The sequence below is a fragment of the Spermophilus citellus genome, assembly GCF_964194105.1.
Source record: "Spermophilus citellus genome assembly, chromosome: 11".
NCBI lineage: Eukaryota > Metazoa > Chordata > Mammalia > Rodentia > Sciuridae > Spermophilus > Spermophilus citellus.
In genome coordinates this window covers 88,910,353-88,930,499 of record NC_138192.1, presented here as the reverse complement: position 1 = coordinate 88,930,499, position 20,147 = coordinate 88,910,353, and the positions used below count along the sequence as shown (strand labels likewise).

General features: G+C 34.4%; 1 protein-coding gene across 2 annotated transcripts in view; it reads right to left on the bottom strand.

The window, feature by feature from the left end:
- The window catches only part of ITGAV (integrin subunit alpha V), a 92,200-nt gene that overhangs the window by 42,618 nt on the left and 29,435 nt on the right, over positions 1 to 20,147 (bottom strand). For both annotated transcript variants that reach the window (XM_081261939.1, XM_081261938.1), the window contains exons 4-12: positions 16,863 to 16,977; positions 10,654 to 10,715; positions 8,769 to 8,814; positions 6,093 to 6,218; positions 5,015 to 5,059; positions 4,041 to 4,084; positions 3,896 to 3,952; positions 1,424 to 1,476; positions 804 to 1,006 (exon numbers count right to left, since the gene is read on the bottom strand). In XM_081261939.1, coding sequence (XP_081118065.1) covers positions 804 to 1,006; positions 1,424 to 1,476; positions 3,896 to 3,952; positions 4,041 to 4,084; positions 5,015 to 5,059; positions 6,093 to 6,218; positions 8,769 to 8,814; positions 10,654 to 10,715; positions 16,863 to 16,977 — 751 coding nt within the window. The remainder of the gene's footprint in view (positions 1 to 803; positions 1,007 to 1,423; positions 1,477 to 3,895; positions 3,953 to 4,040; positions 4,085 to 5,014; positions 5,060 to 6,092; positions 6,219 to 8,768; positions 8,815 to 10,653; positions 10,716 to 16,862; positions 16,978 to 20,147) is intronic.

The following is a 20,147-nucleotide window of genomic DNA, read 5'->3' as shown; positions in this document are numbered from 1 at the left end:
GAGGCAGGACTGGAGCCCAGAGTCAAACAACACTTTTCTTTCCACTAGAGAGTAAGTCATCTGTACTTCTGGAATGTTTTTCTTAATCAATTTCCTTTACATTTTGGGGAAGCATATCCCTAAACACTGTTGGTTATACAAACACACCAACAATTCATCTCTCTATCCTGTGATCCCTAGAAAGATTTTTAATAGTATTTTTTTAATCTTGGTAACTTGTGGCATATATTTCATGTTTCTGAAAAGAGTTCTATAGTAAAAGCCAACTTTGCTTTTTAAAGATACATATAGCTATTGAAATGATACTATTATAAAAACAATGGACCTTTTACATGTCCCCATGAAGAGACAAAGAGCCTGGCTCAGAAAGTCTTAGACACAATAAAGTTATGACTTTAAAAATATTAGTGGCAACTCATACCTATGCCTTGACACTGTGCTGGGAGCATTATTTTTGTTTTTTGTTTTTCACTTGTAATTAAATGGACAGTAGAGGGCACTGCCGTTTAGCAGGAGGCAGAGAGAAAAATCAGCAGCTGGCACTGGGCTCCACAGGAATAAAGCTTTCTTCCAGAACTTAACCATCTGACACTCTAACTTGAAGCTTCATGAATAATACCTCAGGAGAGCTGATTTTTTGAAAACTTCCCTCTGATCTTTAAGGAAAAAAAGACAACCTGACTTTAAATATCCTATCTTTCTAGGAAGGTTCACTCATGCAAACTTCTCCAGATGTGTGCTAGGACTTTTCCCAGATGGACACAGAGAATCAGGAACCCACAGTTGCTGGATTTCAATCTTACCATTGAAGCCGTCCTGATCCAGATCTCCCAAAGGAGCTATGGCACTGCCAAACCGTGCAAAGACCTCAAACCCATTCAGTTTTGTAGTCTGGAATTCTCCGGAAGCTTTCTGCAGAGACACGGAGACCTGCCCCACCTCTTGGAGTTTGCCATCAGAGCCTCGATCCATGAAAAGTGGCGCTCCAATAAACACATCTGCATAACTGAAAGCACAAAATCTTCTCACCAGAGCAAGACTGGATTCCATCTCTTAGTAAGCATTTTCTTTCTCATTAAAACACTGCTTCCCTCTTTGCACCTCTCTCATGGCTGTGCTGAAGTACAAAATTATCACAGCAGTTATTTCAAAGTCAAACCTTGCTTCAGCTCTTTTAAAAATCTACAAGTAGTTCCTGAGCTTATTATTATTTTTTTTTCATTATAAACACTATTGAAAAAAATTGTGGCCAGCATAGAGGTTGCCTAATATTCATGATTAAGGTTGCTTCGAATTAGTTCCACAAATAGAAAGAAAATTAGCAGGAAGGGGATCAAGAAACAAAAGAAAAAATGTTTAGTTTTAGTAGAGCATTCATAAACATGAGAGGAAACAGTTTCTAGAAACATTTTTTTAAACTTACTCATCCCCATTAATGTCAGTGGCAGCGACAGAAAATCCGAAATATGCAGCCATCTGAAGACAAAGACAAAAATGAAATGTTTATACTTCATCTAACTGGCTTAGACAATATTTATTATTAATATTTACACATATTATACGTCCCACATTGAAACTCTTACTCTTTTCTCTGCACTAAGGGCTTCAATCTGAGCCTCTTTTGTTTATTACACAACAAAGACAATCAGTTAATGAGTCTTGTTTATTTTGCTAGATTTATGGGAAAAACATTCCACACACATCATTCCAGTATCTTCAACATGTGCCCAAGTATAGTCAATTTTCCTTCCCAGTTCTATTATCTCACTTCCTCTACATTCCCCCAAAACACAACAGTCAGACACACTAACAGAAAGACAGATGGTCACAGACAGACATTTAAATTAAATACACACATACACACACACACACACACACACACACACACACACACACGGATGCCTACACAGTAAGGACAATTGACGATAGGTATTAATGATAGATAATAACTGGCTTTCCAATATGAAACCACTACTATAGAAAAATTACTGTTTGGAAAATATACAAAGGAGCTCATTTTTGTCTCATATTTCACTTGATTACTTGTCAGATGGTTTTGCTTTTCAAGTATACATGGTTAAATGGGTGTGGGCTTATTATGGGCTTATAGGCATAGGTAAAAGAAATGTCTTTCCCACCACAGGGGACTAGTGCCCATCACAGTCAGAGCAGCCTGGCTAGAAATAAATGTGAAAAGGAAGTTCTAAAGACAGGCCCACATGCAAAACAAAATGAGGACAAAGGACAGGTAAAGATGACTAAGGGGAAGAAAGAATCCACACACTGAAAAAGGAAAGTTAGGAATGCTTCAAAATTTTAATTTGGAAGTCTGGAATTCTCCTGAAGCTCTCTGTAGAGACATGGAGACCTTCCCTACCTCTTGGAGTCTGCCATCAGTGGCTTGATCAGAGCATCTTATAAGGGAAATTCTCAGATTATCTATTTTCAGTTGATATAGGGTAATCAAGAAAAGTGAAAGGTGTATTCTGTATTTGATGACAAGATCAGAGCTTGTGTGGTTAAGTACACAGAGTTTGAGGTACCATGTTGATGTGTAACTGGAAAATAACAGAATAATAGTTGCAGGCTTTTGTGTTTGTCCTGAAAGTATAAAGGATGGCATTTACTCAGGGGAGTTTGATCCTGAGCATTGTGGTTGAAATATTTTCATTGGATTCTCACAACTATGCCACATGCCCACCTATTAAAAAAAAAAAAAACTAAACAGTTATGAAAGAATGTTTTGTGCAATGTAATAGCAAACAAATCATGGACAACCCAGATCTGTACTCATCCAAAGCCCATGTTTTCTAGCCCTTCCCCACATAATAGCTGGAAGGAATGAAGGAAGCTTCATGAAGATATGTCAGCATCCAGAGACACAAGTACATCAGACAGGACACACTGTTTGAGCCAAAGAAGTCACAACAACAGAAGGAGACAATCACCCCTGAAATAACCCTAAATACCAATCAACTACAGGCCATTCGTGTTGCACAGCCACCTTGGTAGCCACAGATGGAAGAGGTTTCTGGAGACTAGGGTTCTAGTTCCTCAGCCTATTAATCCTCTCCCAAAACCTAGCCCTCAGCTGAGCATGTAGGCTGGAATCCCAGAGCTGCAAACCACAATGAGGTATCTTTTTTTCTCTACTTACTGTTTGTTTTTTATCATTGCCAACTTATTATTTAATTCTGAGATATACAATATTATAAAATGTCTCTACTTGTAAAGAATGCCTAGTACTTAAAAGAACTACATTTTAATTGAAGAATATTTTATTTCATGTAGTACAAACCACGTTTGCTTATAATATCTATAATACGTAAAACTGTGCCATGCTGTTTTGCCTCTAATAAAATTAAGATATAGATCATTCCTTACAGGGAATTGAATATCATCAGCATAGAAAAGTTTTTCTGAACTTCCACAAAGGAAGTTTTTGTAGTTTTATGTGTGTGTAATTTGATTTTTTATTTCCAAAAAAAATAAAAAAGAAAAAAGCAAACAAACAAACAAAAAAGCCATAATAATCAATTACAAAAGTTTTGCTTAAATTACTTGGCTAAAGCAAAGGTTAAATATATAAAGCCTATCTTATATCTAAAAATTAAATATTATAGAATCATTACTCCATTTTGATATCACAAAGCAAAGTGTTAAGATATTAGGGAATGTTGAGTGAAAAAAGCAAGACATAAAAATCTAAATAAACCACTTTTTGTTTACACACACACACACACACACACACACACACACACACGAGAAATACACCATAATGACAGTTTGATGGATTATCTGTTTGACTGGATGATAGATATCTCTTATACTTCATCTTCCACAATTTCTCTAATAAATATGTACTTTTGTAAGGATGATGTTTTTAAAAGCATACCTGCTCACCAGTAAAATTATGCAAGGAGGACATGTTTTTCCCATCATAAATATAAACCTGTGTTAAAAAAAAATATAAGCACATGAAGTATAGTAAAATAAAAGGTAACACACAGATTTTTAAAAACAATTTTCATCTCTCCTACCATGCCCAGAGTTCTTGCTGCTCTTGGAACTCCCGAAACAAAGTCTGAAAAGAACAACAAAAAATAAATAAACGAACATGTCTTCAATTTTAAGACCAACATTGGAAACTGAAGAAGCAGCTCTCAGAGAGCTTAAAGTTTTGTTTTATAACTTTAGTAGAAAATGAGAGATTTTTTAAAAAATTGATATTTCAGGGGCTGAGGCTGTAGCTCAGTGATAAAGTACTTGCTTCGTATATGTGAGGCACTGGGTTCAATCCTCAGCACCACATAAAAAAAAATAAAGATACTGTGTGTTCACCTACAACTAAATAAACATTTTTAAAAATTGATATTCTATAATAAAGAAATAGCATTCTAACTATTAAAATCAAAATCTGAAAAATGCAGAAATCATCTCAAGTCCTCAAATATATGCACAGGAACCCTCAAATCACTGTAATCTTCCTAAGCAAGAATTAAGATAATGTAACCTATGAACTAAGAAAAGTTATGCTTAAAGTAATGAAAAATAATATAAATCAAACTGAAATGGGGTAGAGGTGGCTGTGGTACAGAAGTATGACCAAAGTTGGGCAAAGTCTATCTAAGACTGAGGCATTGGGCTTTGAAGGAACACTGGTACACAGAGGAAGGAGATAACATCTTACAGACCTTGTCCAGAGCCTAAATAAAGAAGGAATGCTCCAAGAGGTCGAATTTGCTGAAAGCAAAGCGGAAGGAGCTGAAGAAATCACTGATTGTGGTTAGGATGGGAAAGACACCAAGGCCCACAGCAGGCCTTGAACAACCAACAGAGAGAGAGTAACAGAGACCCAGAGTGGGACTTTCCTCAGTGTACTAACTCTTACTAGTGTCTTCCATTTAAATTCCATAAAAATAGTTTCAAATTGCTGAAGAATCTCAATGTCACATGTTTCAAACACTTGATTTAAATTCTTTAAAGGATTAAACATAGTTCACATGCTTCATACCATCTATGCCATCACCATTGAAATCTCCGACAGCCACTGAGTAACCTAAATGGGAACCAAAGGTGAGAAACCATGAGAGCAGGAGTTAACAGCGTACTTGTTAAGTAAAATTGCCTTCAAAATGTGATCAAGTAACTCCTTTAACTAGGTAGGGTTTTATCTTTTGACAAATAAATTTTAAATAATTCAGCTGGGCTCAGTGGCGCACACCTGTATTCCCAGCAGCTCAGGAGGCTGAGGCAGGGTGATGGAGAGTTCAAAGCCTGCCTCAGCAAAAGCAAGGTGCTAAGCAACTCAGTGAGACCCTGTCTTTAAATAAAATACCAAAAAGGGCTAACGATGTGGCTCAGTGATCAAGTACCACTGAGTTCAATCCCTGGTACCCCCCTCCAAAATAAATAATTAATTTAATTAATTAATTAATTAATAATTCAGTTAAATACTCAAGTACACTATCTGTATTAGAAAAATAGGACTGTTTTATCCACTTTACAAGAGTCTATTAAAATCAGGGTAAATTTGCAGTTCATCAAAAAGAGGAAACAAATAACAGATTCTCTCAATCAGTAAGTACTAGTTTTGTTGAGTATGATTTATTTTCATAAATAAAAGAGAAATTTAAAGAGAGAGAACAAACGTTAATAAATCCCTAAGACCCAAACTGTAGTTTAATAGTAGCTAAAAGTGCAGTAGTCAGACCACCTGGGTCTGAATCTCAAAACAGCAAATTATGTGTGACTTGGGGCAAGTGCTTTTGCCTCTCTGTTCCTCAGTGTTCTCACCTACAAAATGAGAATGACAGTAAACTTTCATAGACTTGTGAGGACTAAATGAGCGAATACACACAAAACATTAGGAATGCCCGGACCATAGTAAGCACATCTGAAAGGTTAGCCACTGTTATCACCACATAAACAATCACACTTTCCAATGTCCATTACTGAAATGTAACACAACCTAAGTACTCAATAACAATTTGAAATTGTACATTAATTATGCTTTAAAAAATCTTAATCTATTTCACATAAAAGATTTTTATTTATTTTAATAATAGAACAAATATAGCCCTTTTACCTACCCAAATAACTGTCATCAAAAATTGCTTGTGCAGTCCGAGTGGCTAACTGATTATTATACTTGATGCTATAAACGTTGGGGTCATACTTAGATACAATTTCTGCCACTTGATCTGAGATAAGCTGACCTGACCAAAAAAAGAAAAAAATATATATATACACATACATACATGCACATAAACATATATATGTATGTAATAAATGATCTTCTAATGGGAACTCTATGATATAGACAATGAATACTACATACATTAAATAAAACAGTATTAGATATATGTACATCTAATAATTAGTCTTAATCCTCCTTTATAATGCTATATTTGAAGTCAGAGATTCTTTAACTTAAAACTTTTACTGTTCAAGCCAATACGTAAAATTATTCTCCATTCATAAAAAATTAAGAACACAGATTTGGTCTTAATTTACCAAAAATTCAAAATAATGAAATCAAGAACTATTTCCCAACCAAATCTGTAAAAACAAACAACTACTGCAATGATTAAATACTGTTACCTTTATAATCAGAATAATCACTTTATTGATTTAACTAGTTATCTGAATGCCCTTATGAAGCAATCTGGATGGGTGAGCTCACTTTGCCTCACAACCTTAAATTATTAGATAGATATGGAATCCAGATGACTACATAAAAATCAGACAACCTCCACCCCAAGAAAGGTTGGCTGATTTATTAAATACCACCTGCCTAAAAATTTTGATTTCTGCCATTTTAGAAAGAAACACATAAGAGCTGAAGTTTTTGATGTGGATCTAATTTGTTCTGTCATATGGGGCAGCACTTTCTATGAGCTACTAGTTTATCCTCTGTGCCTAAACAATATTGAAAACATAGAAAAGAATTCAATAAATGTTTCTTGAATCAAAGAACAGAAGAAAATGATAATCTGTTTAGAATAAAACATTACCATTTTTTTATACAGAGGCAATTCCAACATCTATTAAACAATTCATTCTAAAGTACCTATTTATCCAGGGTGAAATCTGTTGATTTTAATTTTATTAAAATAAAAGATTCTCTGCCAATTCACTCAGTTTTTAGTCCTATATTCTAGACCACTTATAATAAAACTCTAATAAATATAGTATCTATTTGTCCTAATATATAATTAAACGGAAACACAAAAATATATGATGTAATAACTCAAGGTATTAAAAGAAGAAGTCATTTAAAAACATTCACAACTGTAACACCTAAAAAGAATTGCAGTCCTGAGAATCACAAAATCTAGCTTCCCTCACAGTTTTAGTTCTCAGGCATGACCATCAGCTGCTTCCTTCTCATCTACTGAATGACACACCTAGTACAGAAGAAGAGGAAATCCATGTTTGTTTGGTTGTTTTTTCTTACTGGTGGGACAAAAGGCATGGCCTCCTGCATGCTGAGCAAGTGCTCTACCACAGAGCTACAAAACCCCAGGCCACAAGTCCATAGTTTTATAACTAACAGGAAAGTATTAACATCCTATTACTTTTTCATATGTATTTTAGAATACCAAGTTTTGTTTTTAAACAGTAAAACTCAATTATAATATTCCTAGATCTCTTCCCAATAGACAGATAATTCATGGAAATTCAAATTTTGCTGTTCAGGGTAGTATGTCTCACATACTCTTTTCTTCATCTCCTCCTTTGATTTCCCTTTCAACTTTTCATTTATTCCTATTATCATTCCTTCTTATTTCCCTTCCATCCCATTTTCCTTCAGCAAATCTCTCTTTGGCTTCTCTGTTACTTTAATGCAAGCGAATGAGGTTCCTACAAAGAACCAAGTAAGGAAAGCATAGTGCAGAACATAAAAGTAAAATTCAGAAATTAAAAAGTACTTTCAAATCCATATATGCATAGGTTTTCCAATTCTTCCAAACACTGACAGTGTTTAAATATCAGAAGAATAATAAACAAGAGTTATGATCTTGTAAATAGCATTTGGGGCAGAAATTATCATGTCAATATATTGACTAAATAAATAATTGTGATCTCTAATGATAAATAAAACATAAACAAAGCAAATAAACAGATTCAGTTAACTATTTTCAAACTGTCAGCAGTAATGATCTGTTATTCATTTGTTCAAATGGAAATTTAATTAGGCCTCCCCAAATGATTGAAAAATATAGTTTTATCTTTGTCAATGCCAATTAAATTATACTTTTAAAAAGATAATAATAAGATCTTCTGTTTTAAAAAGTCCCCAACACTTAAGAGATTAATCTTGATGTCAGTGATTAATGAGAAAATAAACATTTAATTATTCTAATGAGCAATTTCAAAATACAATTAAAACTCTGAGCTATCAGAATGCCACAATTTGCCTACCCAGATTGGTCCTACTCCTACTGGTGGTTGTGTCATGGCTTCCAGAATACAGACATAAAGAAATACACACCACATAAAATCAAAATAAGTTATTTTAAATCTTATATACTTTACTTTATATTTTACTTTAAAAATATTATTTTCTACTAAGAATATATACATATTTATAATATTTCTTGCTATTTTCTTTTTTAAAAAGTTACATAACTGAATATTTATAAACATATTACATTTTACATTTCTTTTTTAAAACAGTTTGAAATTTTTCATAGTTGCATGATAAACTAGGTGAATCAGAAACACACAGGCAGTATAGCATAATTTAAAACATATTAACCTACCTTGCCAATAAAAACTACCAGGACCACCAAGAAGTACTCTGTCAGCCTAGATTGAATCAAACAACAAAAGTATATATATTTAAAACAAAGAGCATTAGAAACAGAAATCAATATAATAAGCATAAAAAATACTTATGTGTATTTATACCTATTACATATAAAAGCCAATAATATTAAAATGTTCATATTCATCTAATTTGGTTTTAGTGATTTTTGTAACTTTTATTTAAAAAATTAAATATGAAAACATCATTAAATATCATTTAATGATATTTAATGCATGAAAATATGAAAACATTTTTTCTGTAGAACTCAGCTATTCCATGTTTTGAATAATGTACTAGCTCAAAGAATTATTGGGTTATAATAAAAAGTCACTTCTTAATACTATATATGAGTTTGTGACTTCATAAGGAAGTTTTTTTTAATATCAATGAAGAATTTTCTGCTAAAAGAATATTATTTTTAGTGTCTCACATCAGGTGTGAAGTTAGAAGGTAAATTTCTACAAATTATACTTGACTAGCATTTCTTATATCTATAGCAAACTGTAAAGCTTTAATTGGAGTATTCTAAATTTGAGCACAGTATTTTAGAAATTTCTTCTTGCTGGAGGCAAGAAGAAATTTTTTTAATTCACTCCAAATGCACACATATTCCTTTCAGGCTCTCAACAACTTCATGCCCCAACTATATAAAAACGGTTCCAAATTGTTCAACTTAAAATATATGCTTTCTTCACAAATGGGTTTAAGAAAGCAAACAGTTAATTTAGCAATAACTTGTGCAGCATGAGAATACTTCTAGGGGAATAGTTGTATAGGCATAGGTATAGAAAACATGGATTTTTTTAAAAAATAACTACTGGAGAAAATATATCATGCAAGTTTAAGCCTAATGTTTATTAATATACTTTATTTCTGTTTTCCTTCCTTAAAGTTTGAATTATAACTAAAGTAATATGAAACTAAGTGAATTCAAAAATCAAATACATAGTAAAGAGAGTTAGCAATAATTATTAGCATCTAGTTCAGAAAAAAATGTAATGAAATAAAACAAATGTAAAATATAAGAAAATGCTTTATTAGTACTCCATCATCCCACAATTTTAATTTCAGTTTGTTTCATAAATTTATGGACTTTTCTTTGTTTACATTTTCCAAGAAAGCTATTAAAGTAAGCTTTCCAAGGAAGCTCTACTCTTAATTAATCGATATATTTTTACAACTCTCTAAAAGGAATTACTATTTCAATTTGATCAACAAATTGTTTACAAAACTCACAAATAAAGAATAAAATAAAAATTTATAAAGAAAAGCACTTGAGAAAAACTTTGAAAATATAAAAGAAAATTTTATTTTAGAAAAGAACATAAAAGCTAGCAACTCTGAAGGGTATATTAGAGCCTTGGATATGAGATGTGCTACAATTAAGAAATCACATCAGCTTCCCTGGGTACCTATAGGCACATAAATGGCAAACATTGTGCTTCTTGGCTTTTGTATAATTGTGTAATAAAGTTTTCAATTGATAGTTTTGTGAAAAAAAAATTTCAGTTGAAAACAGAAACTTTATTCTATAAGTTCATGTAAGTGAAATATTTAATATTAAGTCACAATAGTTACCTATCATTTACTGAGGAGATTCTTTACTTCCCTCCATTCTCATTGTCATGTTTATTTGATGCCTATTTCAAATAAGCAATGTTTACTAGGGAGGGAATAATATAAGGCAAGAATGTCAAAACGAATGGGTTGTTTTATTAGCTATTTCCATTAAGCAGGTAATAACTATAAAGACGCTGAAGTAATGACCAGTTTACTTTTAAGCACAGATTATTGATAAGGTAGATCCGAGTCTCATTCAGTTTTAAATAAGAACTTACTTTAGTAAAATCAATGCTGAATCCTCCTTGACAAAATCCCTGTCCATCAGCATCAATATTTTCTAAAATAAAAAGATTGGAAATATACACAAACCCAAAAACAAACAATATAAACAAACATGAGAAAGTCTGATATCACCATAACTGCAAGACAATGTGCTAGTGTCTGTGACTGGTCAATCACACAGGCACTGAGCCATCATCCTATTCCGAAAAGGTTAATATGCACGTTTATCAGCACCATTTCCTCAGATTTGGAAACAAAGAGACACTGAATATCTGGACCAGTTTCTGGGTAACAGAAAGATCAACTACAAGTGTGAATTTCAAACTTCTTTGTTTTAACCACAATCCACAGCAAGATTATAGTTTATATGACAACACACTATACACTGTGTATAAAATAATGTTAAATATGTAATATAAATAAAATTTCACAAAATAGGGGCTGGGATTGTGGCTCAGTGGCAGAGTGCTTGCCTCACGCATGTGAGGCACTGGGTTTGACCCTCAGCACCACGTCTACAACTAAAAAATTATTTTAAAAAATTTCACAAAATAATATTACTATTGTTACAGATAATATATTCCAATATTTTCTACTTTGTATTTTATTTTACTTTTCAAAAAATTACTAGTTATGTCCCACTATATGTAAAACACAAATGAGTTTTCACCTGCAACTTAAAACCTGCCATCTGAAATCACTCTTTGTTCCTGTCACTCTACTCTTGCTAGGTCTTTGAGAAGTTGTGAATAACTTAACAAAGGCTGGGCTCAATGGCGCATGCCTATAATTCCAGAAGCTCAGGAGGCTGAGGAAGGAGGATCCTAAGTTCAAAATCAGCCTCAGCAACTTAGCGAGGCCCTAAGCAACTTAGTGAGACTCAGTCTCTAAAACAAAATACAAAAAAGACCTGGGGATGTGGCTCAGTGGTTAAGTGCCCCTGGGCTCAATCCCCAGTACCAAAAAAAATTTAAAAATAACTCAGCAAAGAGATACATACATTCCTCGCACATACATTTCATATACATACATTTTATACTAACACTAAAAATAAAAGCTATATAAAGAAGATAGTTGAGAATTTCAGAAAAGGGCAAGGCCCAAACGTAAAACGTTCTATGAAGAACAAAATATGAAACTGTGCTCACAACATATTTAAAACTGGGATCTAATTAGAGTGAACATCTTTAAACATGACATCTTCAAGTATTTCCCAACCAAAGTTGTTTTGCTCTTCTGCAGTTATCTTCCCCTTTTTGTAGTTCTCAGAAAAGAAACTAACTTTGAATTATATAATTAGCCAATTAATTTAAATTAGCTTTAGCCATGAGTACTACTCTACCAAGAATAGAAGTCAGGATGAATCTAAAGACTTTCTCCTTTATTTATTTATTTATTTATTTTGTGGTGCTGGGGATTGAAGCCAGGGCCTTGTGCATGTGAGGCAAGTACTCTACCAACTGAGCTATATCCCAGCCCTCCTTATTTTATTTTAAGGAGAGCAAGGAACAATGGAAAGCACCATCCTTCAATTATCAAAGAATTATTGCAACCAATGTTACAAATATATAAAACTTATTACTGTATTAGCCATCCAAATATAGGAACCAAAAGTATATACATTTAGTCATAAGGACAACTCCTAAGAATTTTGTGTAAAATAATCCCATCAAAAATTTTGAATCCATTTCTAAACCTGGGAAGTGCCCCAAGATTACATACTGAATATCTAAATTTAAAATCTTTTTTTTAGAAAATGGCCACAAGAGTGTAATACTACCCCCATGTAAATTTTTCTAACCAAAAGAGAGTGGGAAAATGTGGGGCTGGGATTTCCAGTGTCTAGTGAATCATACCAAGGAATTCTGCTCTAACCTCAAGTTAGCCATTTATTTCTTTTATTCCAGCTGCATCTGGGGAACTATTTCAGGCTATTTATAAAGACATTCTTTTCTGATTATGATATGTACAACTCACTGCTTTGTTTTCCCAGAACATCCAGCTAAAACACATTACTGTTCCTTAAAATTGTCTTAACAGGTACCTATCGAATGGAGTGTTTCCAACAATTCAAAACCCTTCATGTTGAACATATTTCAATGAAGGCTTTGTTTTGTTTGTTTTATTACAGATAATTAATACTTCTCTCATTTGTTTCACCTTGCAATGATACTATAGGTATGAATATTATTGATTACAATAGTAGTATCAGCTAGTGCTTACGAAGCTCTCACTGTGAGCCAGATACGATGTTAAAGCATTTTACATGGAATTTCCTTTTAAAATGTTTACAGCAATCCTAGAAGATATTATTCACAGTTTGTACAGATCAGGAAATTAATGTTTAGGGAAATTAAGTAACTTGACATGCTGAATCAGCTGGATCAAATAAAGAGTTACAGGGGCTGGGGATTTGGCTCAAGCGGTAGCGCGCTCGCCTGGCATGCTTGCGGCCCAGGTTCGATCCTCAGCACCACATACAAAAACAAAAGATGGGGCTGGGGATGTGGCTCAAGCGGTAGCGCGCTCGCCTGGCATGCGTGAGGCCCGGGTTCGATCCTCAGCACCACATACAAACAAAGATGTTGTGCCCGCCAAAAACTAAAAAATAAATATTAAAAAAATAAAAAAATAAATAAAGAGTTACAGATCTGAATCCAGGTGTGTCTACACTACTATGTTCTACTATCTCAAATCAGCAATGTACTTAATATTCTCTAAGTACTGAAAAAATGGAAGGAACTGGAAATCCAAACTGAAAAAAATCTATGTTCAAATAATATTATCATCAAAAAGTGAGCAGAAGGAACAAAGAACTCAGCTTTTGCATGGCGTTGAAAGAGTATTTATTTACATCATGTGATTTGTGGCTCAGGCACGACTAGAACAGATTGGACATCTGGTCTATTGAATAACGCCAAGAATGGTCATAGACACAGTTATGAAAAGCCGGAAGCAATTGTAATCAGTAACAAGGAAAACTGAGAGTAGATAGGGAAATTCCTAGTCCAGACTGTCCACACAGGTCATGCTAACAACAAAATCAATCAACCAACCAAACCAAAACACAAATAGAAACAAACAAACAAACAACAACAACAAAAAACATAAACTAAGTACAACCAAGACAAGCAAAGGTATCAAGAAGTTGGTAATATAGCCCTACAAAACCCACATCATCATGAAAAATAGAGGACACACATATATATATAAAAACAGTACCTCTGCCATGCTTTGTTGGAACTAGTGTTTTACCAAAAAGAAAACAAAAGTCCAGATGGATTAAGTGAATAACCCATAGCTGTAGGTTAATTATTACCAGAATTTGAAATTATCACTCAGGTTTTCAAGCTTTTAACTTTTGAGATTTTTCTCTGGATAAGCTGCCCCTCTTAATTTGAGCCTAAAGGCAGCTCAGCATTACAAAGTTTGGATCAAAGAGTATGTACAACAATCAAGGGTAACTGTGAGGCCTGTGAGGAAAAAAAAAAAAATATTCACTTTGCTGTTGTGTTTATAAGATTGTTCTCCAAGCTTTTCCTAAGATTTGAGGTTTTATTATTTAGGTAGGAGTTCAGTAAACTTTTTCTATAAAGAACCAGATAATAAATATTTTAGATTTATGGGCCATACAGCATGGCAAGTATGAAAATACTCAACTTTCCCAGATAATATGCCAACGAATGTGTGTTGCTCTATTCCAATAAAACCTTATTTACAAAAACGGCCACAAGCCATAGTTCCCCAATCAGATTTAGATGTTAAATACCTTAGAAAACAAGGTTTTGAATTACTTTATAATTTCTATGCCTAAACCAAATAATAAAAGCATTATGTGATAGATCCACAAGGAATCATTAGGATGCACATTTTCAGGAAGTTTCTGTTTACTGTCTCATTTGCGGGAATTATCCAGATCTATTCTCTTGAAAGACACAGGATGTATTCCTTGCAGAAAAGCTGTGTTTTAAACCAAAGCAACTGAAATAGAAAGCATTTTCTGTTGTCAGTAATGCAGGAGAAAGGTTCCTTTGGAACAAGACAGACCTAGGAGGCTGTGGGTACAGCTCAGTGGTACAGCTTGTGGTTAGTGAACATGAGACCCTGGGTTGAAGCCCCAGCACCAAAAAGAGAGAAAAAAAAAAGGCAGTTCTTAGTTCAAATCCTCATTTGACCACTCAGTACCCATAAGAAGTGAAAATTTTTTTTTCAAGTGTCTGAATCTGTTTCTACATTTCTCAAATGAGAATAAGAGTGTTTGTATGTGTGTTGTATAATTGATAAATTATATTCTGGCATACAATAGTTTGCTTCTTCCTCATGGCTATAAAATTATCCTCTCAGAGTAAGAACATTTTTGCAATACAGAAATTACAAATTTATTCCTCAGATTTTCTCTACACTACCAAAAATAACAGTACCATGAACAAAAAAACCAACACAAAAACCAATAGGACAGATGGCACAAAGCTCTGAGGATGAAGCTTCTGAATCCCTCCATCCTGTATAGGATGCTTTGGGACTTAATTTTTATTCACACATTAAATGGATGGAGGGGAGACATTCTTTGGATGTTTACTTTCCACTTACAATAGGTAGAATCAAGGTGGTGGGCTAAGAAATAAGTGTTTAATGAAATAATTTGCAGTTTTCTGGAGATTCAACTACTTATAATTTTGGGGACCAAATAGTTCCTTAGACCTGGTGTTACATGTTGCTTTACATGGAGAAAAGGAATCTAGCAGGAAAAGTCTTACAAGTTGAATTTTTATTATGAATTCTCTCTTTTCAACTATGTGGTGACCAGAGGGACATAAAAAAAAAAATAACTTAAGGGCTAGGGTTATACCTCAGTGGTAGAGTGCTTGCCTAGCATGTGTGAGGTATTGGGTTCAATCCTCAGCAAATCAAAAAGTTACAACCAAGAGATGTGATTTAGCTGGCAAGAAAAAGAGATTTGACATACTATATTCAAACATTTATATCTCAGTACCCCACTATTGAGAAAGTTGTGCCCAATGTGCCAGGAACTAAAAATAAATATAATAAATAAATGTATTATTAAAAAAAAGAAGAAGAAAAGAAAAGAAAAAGAACTAACTTAAAAAGGGCTCCAGGTAAAAACACCATACAGCAGTCCACTTTTCTTGACATGGTTTTGCCTCCTACAGATTCAGTTACCCAAAGTCAATCACTGTCTGAAAATATTAAGGGGAAAATCCCAGAAATAAACAATTTATAAATTTTAAATATATTTTAATCACAGGATATTATTATAACTATTCTACATTATTAGTAGTTATTATTGTTAATTTCTTATTTGTGCCTAATTTATAAGTTAAATTTTATCATAGGTATGTATGAAAAACATAGTAGCACAGAGGATTCGGTTCTGTTTCTGAACATTCATGGGAAATCCTGCAATGTATCTTCCACAGACTAGGCATTTTGATCCTCTATTTTTATGTTTCTTGAATAAACAGGATTTAGAGTAGCAGTTAATTGAACAAAAGACAGGGGTGCAAAAAGACTGGAATCTCTAAGAGGAAAAAGATGTGCAGAGTTTGGAAAAGCATAATCAAATGTATAAGAGCTTGAAATCATGGTTAGTCACAACATTAATTTCATTTAAAATTTCAATTAATATTAGTGAAAAGCATGAAACTTTTATATCACTTGTTTAGTAGCTAATTTACTTAGAAACTCCAAATAAGGATTAAGAATTTAGACTTAAGACTCCTAAACTATATAATCTGGCTCTTTAAGACATATTTTTACCATCATTATTAATGTAAAGCAAAGGTTCTCACACTTTGGTATACATCAAAATTACCCTGTAAAGCTTATTAAAAATGCATGTACCTTGGCCTAACCTAGACCTACTGAATCAAAATCTTTAGTTGTAGGGTCCTTCATCTCTGTTAAAGAAGCTCAACTGAGCACTTTTTGACATACCATGATTGAATTCAAGAGTTACAAAGTCAGATATTCATTACTTACAAAGGAAGGTGAAAGGAGTTCTTAGAAACAATAAGCTTATTTACTTCATATTTGCAGTTGCTCTCATTAATATGATGCTTTCATTTTCCTCTCATAACCTGCATGTTTTATCACACATACACTCCCACACTCACACACCGATTTTTAACAAACTGGGCTCCCGCCCCTCTTGTTAAAGGCTGGTACAATTTCCTGTACATACTTGACCTGCATGGAGCATACTCAACAGTCTTTGTTCCATCTTGAAGAAAGCAAGTTCCAACAGGCTCTCTCTCCTGTTTCAGCTCAGTCCTCCAGTGGTACAAGGGAGCACAGGCCTGAAACCAAAGGTTCAGTCCATGATACAAAAAGTCTCCAAAAAATTATAGTATCACTTTCTAAACCTTAATAAAAATTAAGCCAGGCACAGTGGTGCATGCCTATAAATAATCCCAATGACTTGGGAGGCTGAGGAAAGAGGATCACAAGATCAAGGCCAGCCTGGGTGACTTAGCAAGATTCTGATTGAGAATAAAATAAAAAGTGCTGGGGATATAGCTAAGTGGTTCAATCCCACTGCTATTAAAATTTTTTTAATTAAAATTAAGATTAATCAATCTATCCTATCATAGTAGTAGATAATAATTTTTAAAGTAATATTTTTCTCATTTACTTCTGAAAGCCACATTTGTGGTCCAAATATGTGTATTCAAAATAATTAGAAAAGATATTATTTCATATTTCTTTTATTTATTTATTTACTTTTATTTTTTGGTACTGGAGATTAAACCTAGGGGCACTTAACCACTGACCCACATTCCCAGTCTTTTTTTATTTTGAGACAGGGTGTCACTAAGTTTCATAGGGCCTCACTGAGTTGCTGATGCTGGACTCAGATTTGTAATCCTCCTATCTCACCCTCCTAAACCATTGGGATTACAGGTGTGAATCACCAAGCCCTGCAGTAACATATTTCCTGATGCTATGTGCTAATAAGCTGAAGGTCACAGACCAAATCAACTTTTGAACTCAGTAACACTCAGTGTATTTAGGATACACCCTTAAATTATACAGTAAATAGTTTACTGAGTAATTAGAATTTGCAGTGCTTATTTATTTTCCAAGTAAATCATGAACTTTTTGTTTTCAGAATTCTAATTTCAATGTCATGTAGAAGCCATAAAATAGCGCACATTTTAATGGCACCAAAATCTACGAAAAGCATTGACAATTCAATTTACTGAAAAAGTGTAATGGATTTCTATAATACTCCTTGAAGCAAAGTGTTAACGTAAATACTTCAGACCTCAACACTAGGCTATTTTATATCCACCCTGATAAAACAGCAAGTACGAATTTTTACTTCTGCACATGTGACGCTCTAGAGTAGCTGATTTGCTCCTCCTGCTTCTTTTTGCTTCCTTGCTCTTCTTTCTGCGTAACATGCCCCCCTTCTCAAGCCCATCCTTCGTCTAAAATTGTTAAAGTCTTGATAAAAATTCTCCTCTTGAATAAATTTTTCCCAAAATTCATTATCACTTGAAAAACAAAAGACAGTAATAAATACTAAGCAGATAATTAAAATAGGTGAGGACTCTCCAAGGAAATGATATTAAAGCTGAAGTACAAATAATAAAGAGTTGATTTTGAAAATCAACAAGATGGGGCTGGGGAGGTGGCTCAAGCGGTAGCGCGCTCGCCTGGCATGCGTGTGGCCCAGGTTCAATCCTCAGCACCACATACAAACAAAGATGTTGTGTCCACAGAAAACTAAAAAATAAATATTAAAAAATTCTCTCTCTCTCTCTCTCTCTCTCTCTCTCTCTCTTAAAAAAAAAAAGAAAGAAAATCAACAAGATGACTGTTATAAGCAGAGGACACACAAACACTAAGGTACAAACAGAAATGACTCCATGTATGGAATAAATGGACAGAAAGACTAGTATGACTGAAGTATGAAGATGAATTGAGAAAATGCCAAAGAGAAAGGCCAAAACCCAATTTGGAGGATGCTGACAAGCCAGGGCAAGTTTCTGACATTCATTCAGAGAGTGACAGAAAGTGCAGGACTGTTTTCACCAAAGGGAAAGACTGATTCCCTTCAGTCCTTCTATGCAGAATAGACAGTAGTTGGGGCAACAAGGTAGCAGAGGGACGAGAAGAGCTAGTGCTCAGGCTCAGGCGAGAGTGGTGACAGCTCACTACAGGGCAACAGTGATGAAGATGAAGATCTCCTGATGGGTGTGGGATACATTCTGAAGGCAGAATTGATAGGGTTCCCTGGTGGATGGGAGAGCCATGCTTCTCAATTTCCAGGAAGATTTGTATAGGAATAGATAAGTTTGTGTGCTTCTTTATGCTTTTTGATGAAGGGTAACAGGAGTCCTATTTGCACCATTTTCATTTTCAATAATCTATTAGACAGCCAAAGGGAAATGCCAAATAGATAGTTAGGAAATGTGCCTTTAAAAGTCTAGGGAGAAGCAGGGTGTGGTGGAACTCTCTCACCTGTAATCCCAGCAGCTGGGGAGGCTGAGAAAGGAGGATCTCCAGTTCAAAGCCAGCCTCAGCAATAGTAAGATGCTAAGCAACTCAGTGAGACTCTGTCCATAAATAAAATACAAAATAGGGCAGGGATGTGGCTCAGTGGCCAAGTGCCCCTCAGTTCAATCCTCAGGACAAAATAAATAAATAAATAATCTAGAGAAAACTAAGAGCCAGAGATACAGATTTGAAGGTTGTAACATATAGTTTGTATTTACAGACATGGTACAGGATAGGAGCCCCTAGGTAAAAGGTATGAGAAAAGAACAGGGTCCAGAATAGAGCTTAAGGACACCTCATCATTTAGGAACTGAGTAGAAGAGGAGCCATGAAAAGACAATGCAAAGGAGCAGCCAGTAAGAAGAAAAATCAGGAAAGTATGGTGTCACAGAAATCAAGGGAAGAAATGTATTTTTAAAAGGTGGGAAGTAGGGGCAGTGACCCTGTCAAATGGTGCTGAGGGGCAAGAAAGAAAGAAGTACAACTGGTGGGGGGAGGGGAATATATATATATCATGAACACATATACAAAATGATGTACCAGTGGATTTCAGTGATCTGACAGTCAATGAATGGTGAGCTTAGCCTTGCCTACCCGACAGGAGTGGCTGGGAAGAGAACAAGAGGAGCAGAAGTGGAGACAGTTACTGGAGAGAGCACTTTCCATGAGAAGAGATGCAGAGAAATGGGGCAGAGGCAGAGGGGAAGATGGGGGAAGTAAAGGGAAAACTGTTTGCTATATTTTTTTAAGAAGAAGGAGCACTAGAGCTCTCTTAATCACAGGTATGCTACTCCTAAACTTGAGTGGATAGAAATAAACTGATGGGAGCTATCAAGTGGGGCATGAAAAAAGAACAACGCAGAAACAAGGGTAGAAAAATCAGGAGCGTGGTATCCTCAGAGGAGCAGTCTTTGATCACAGCTACCTTATTTCACTACATTCCGTGTGCCTGATAATGCTGAAT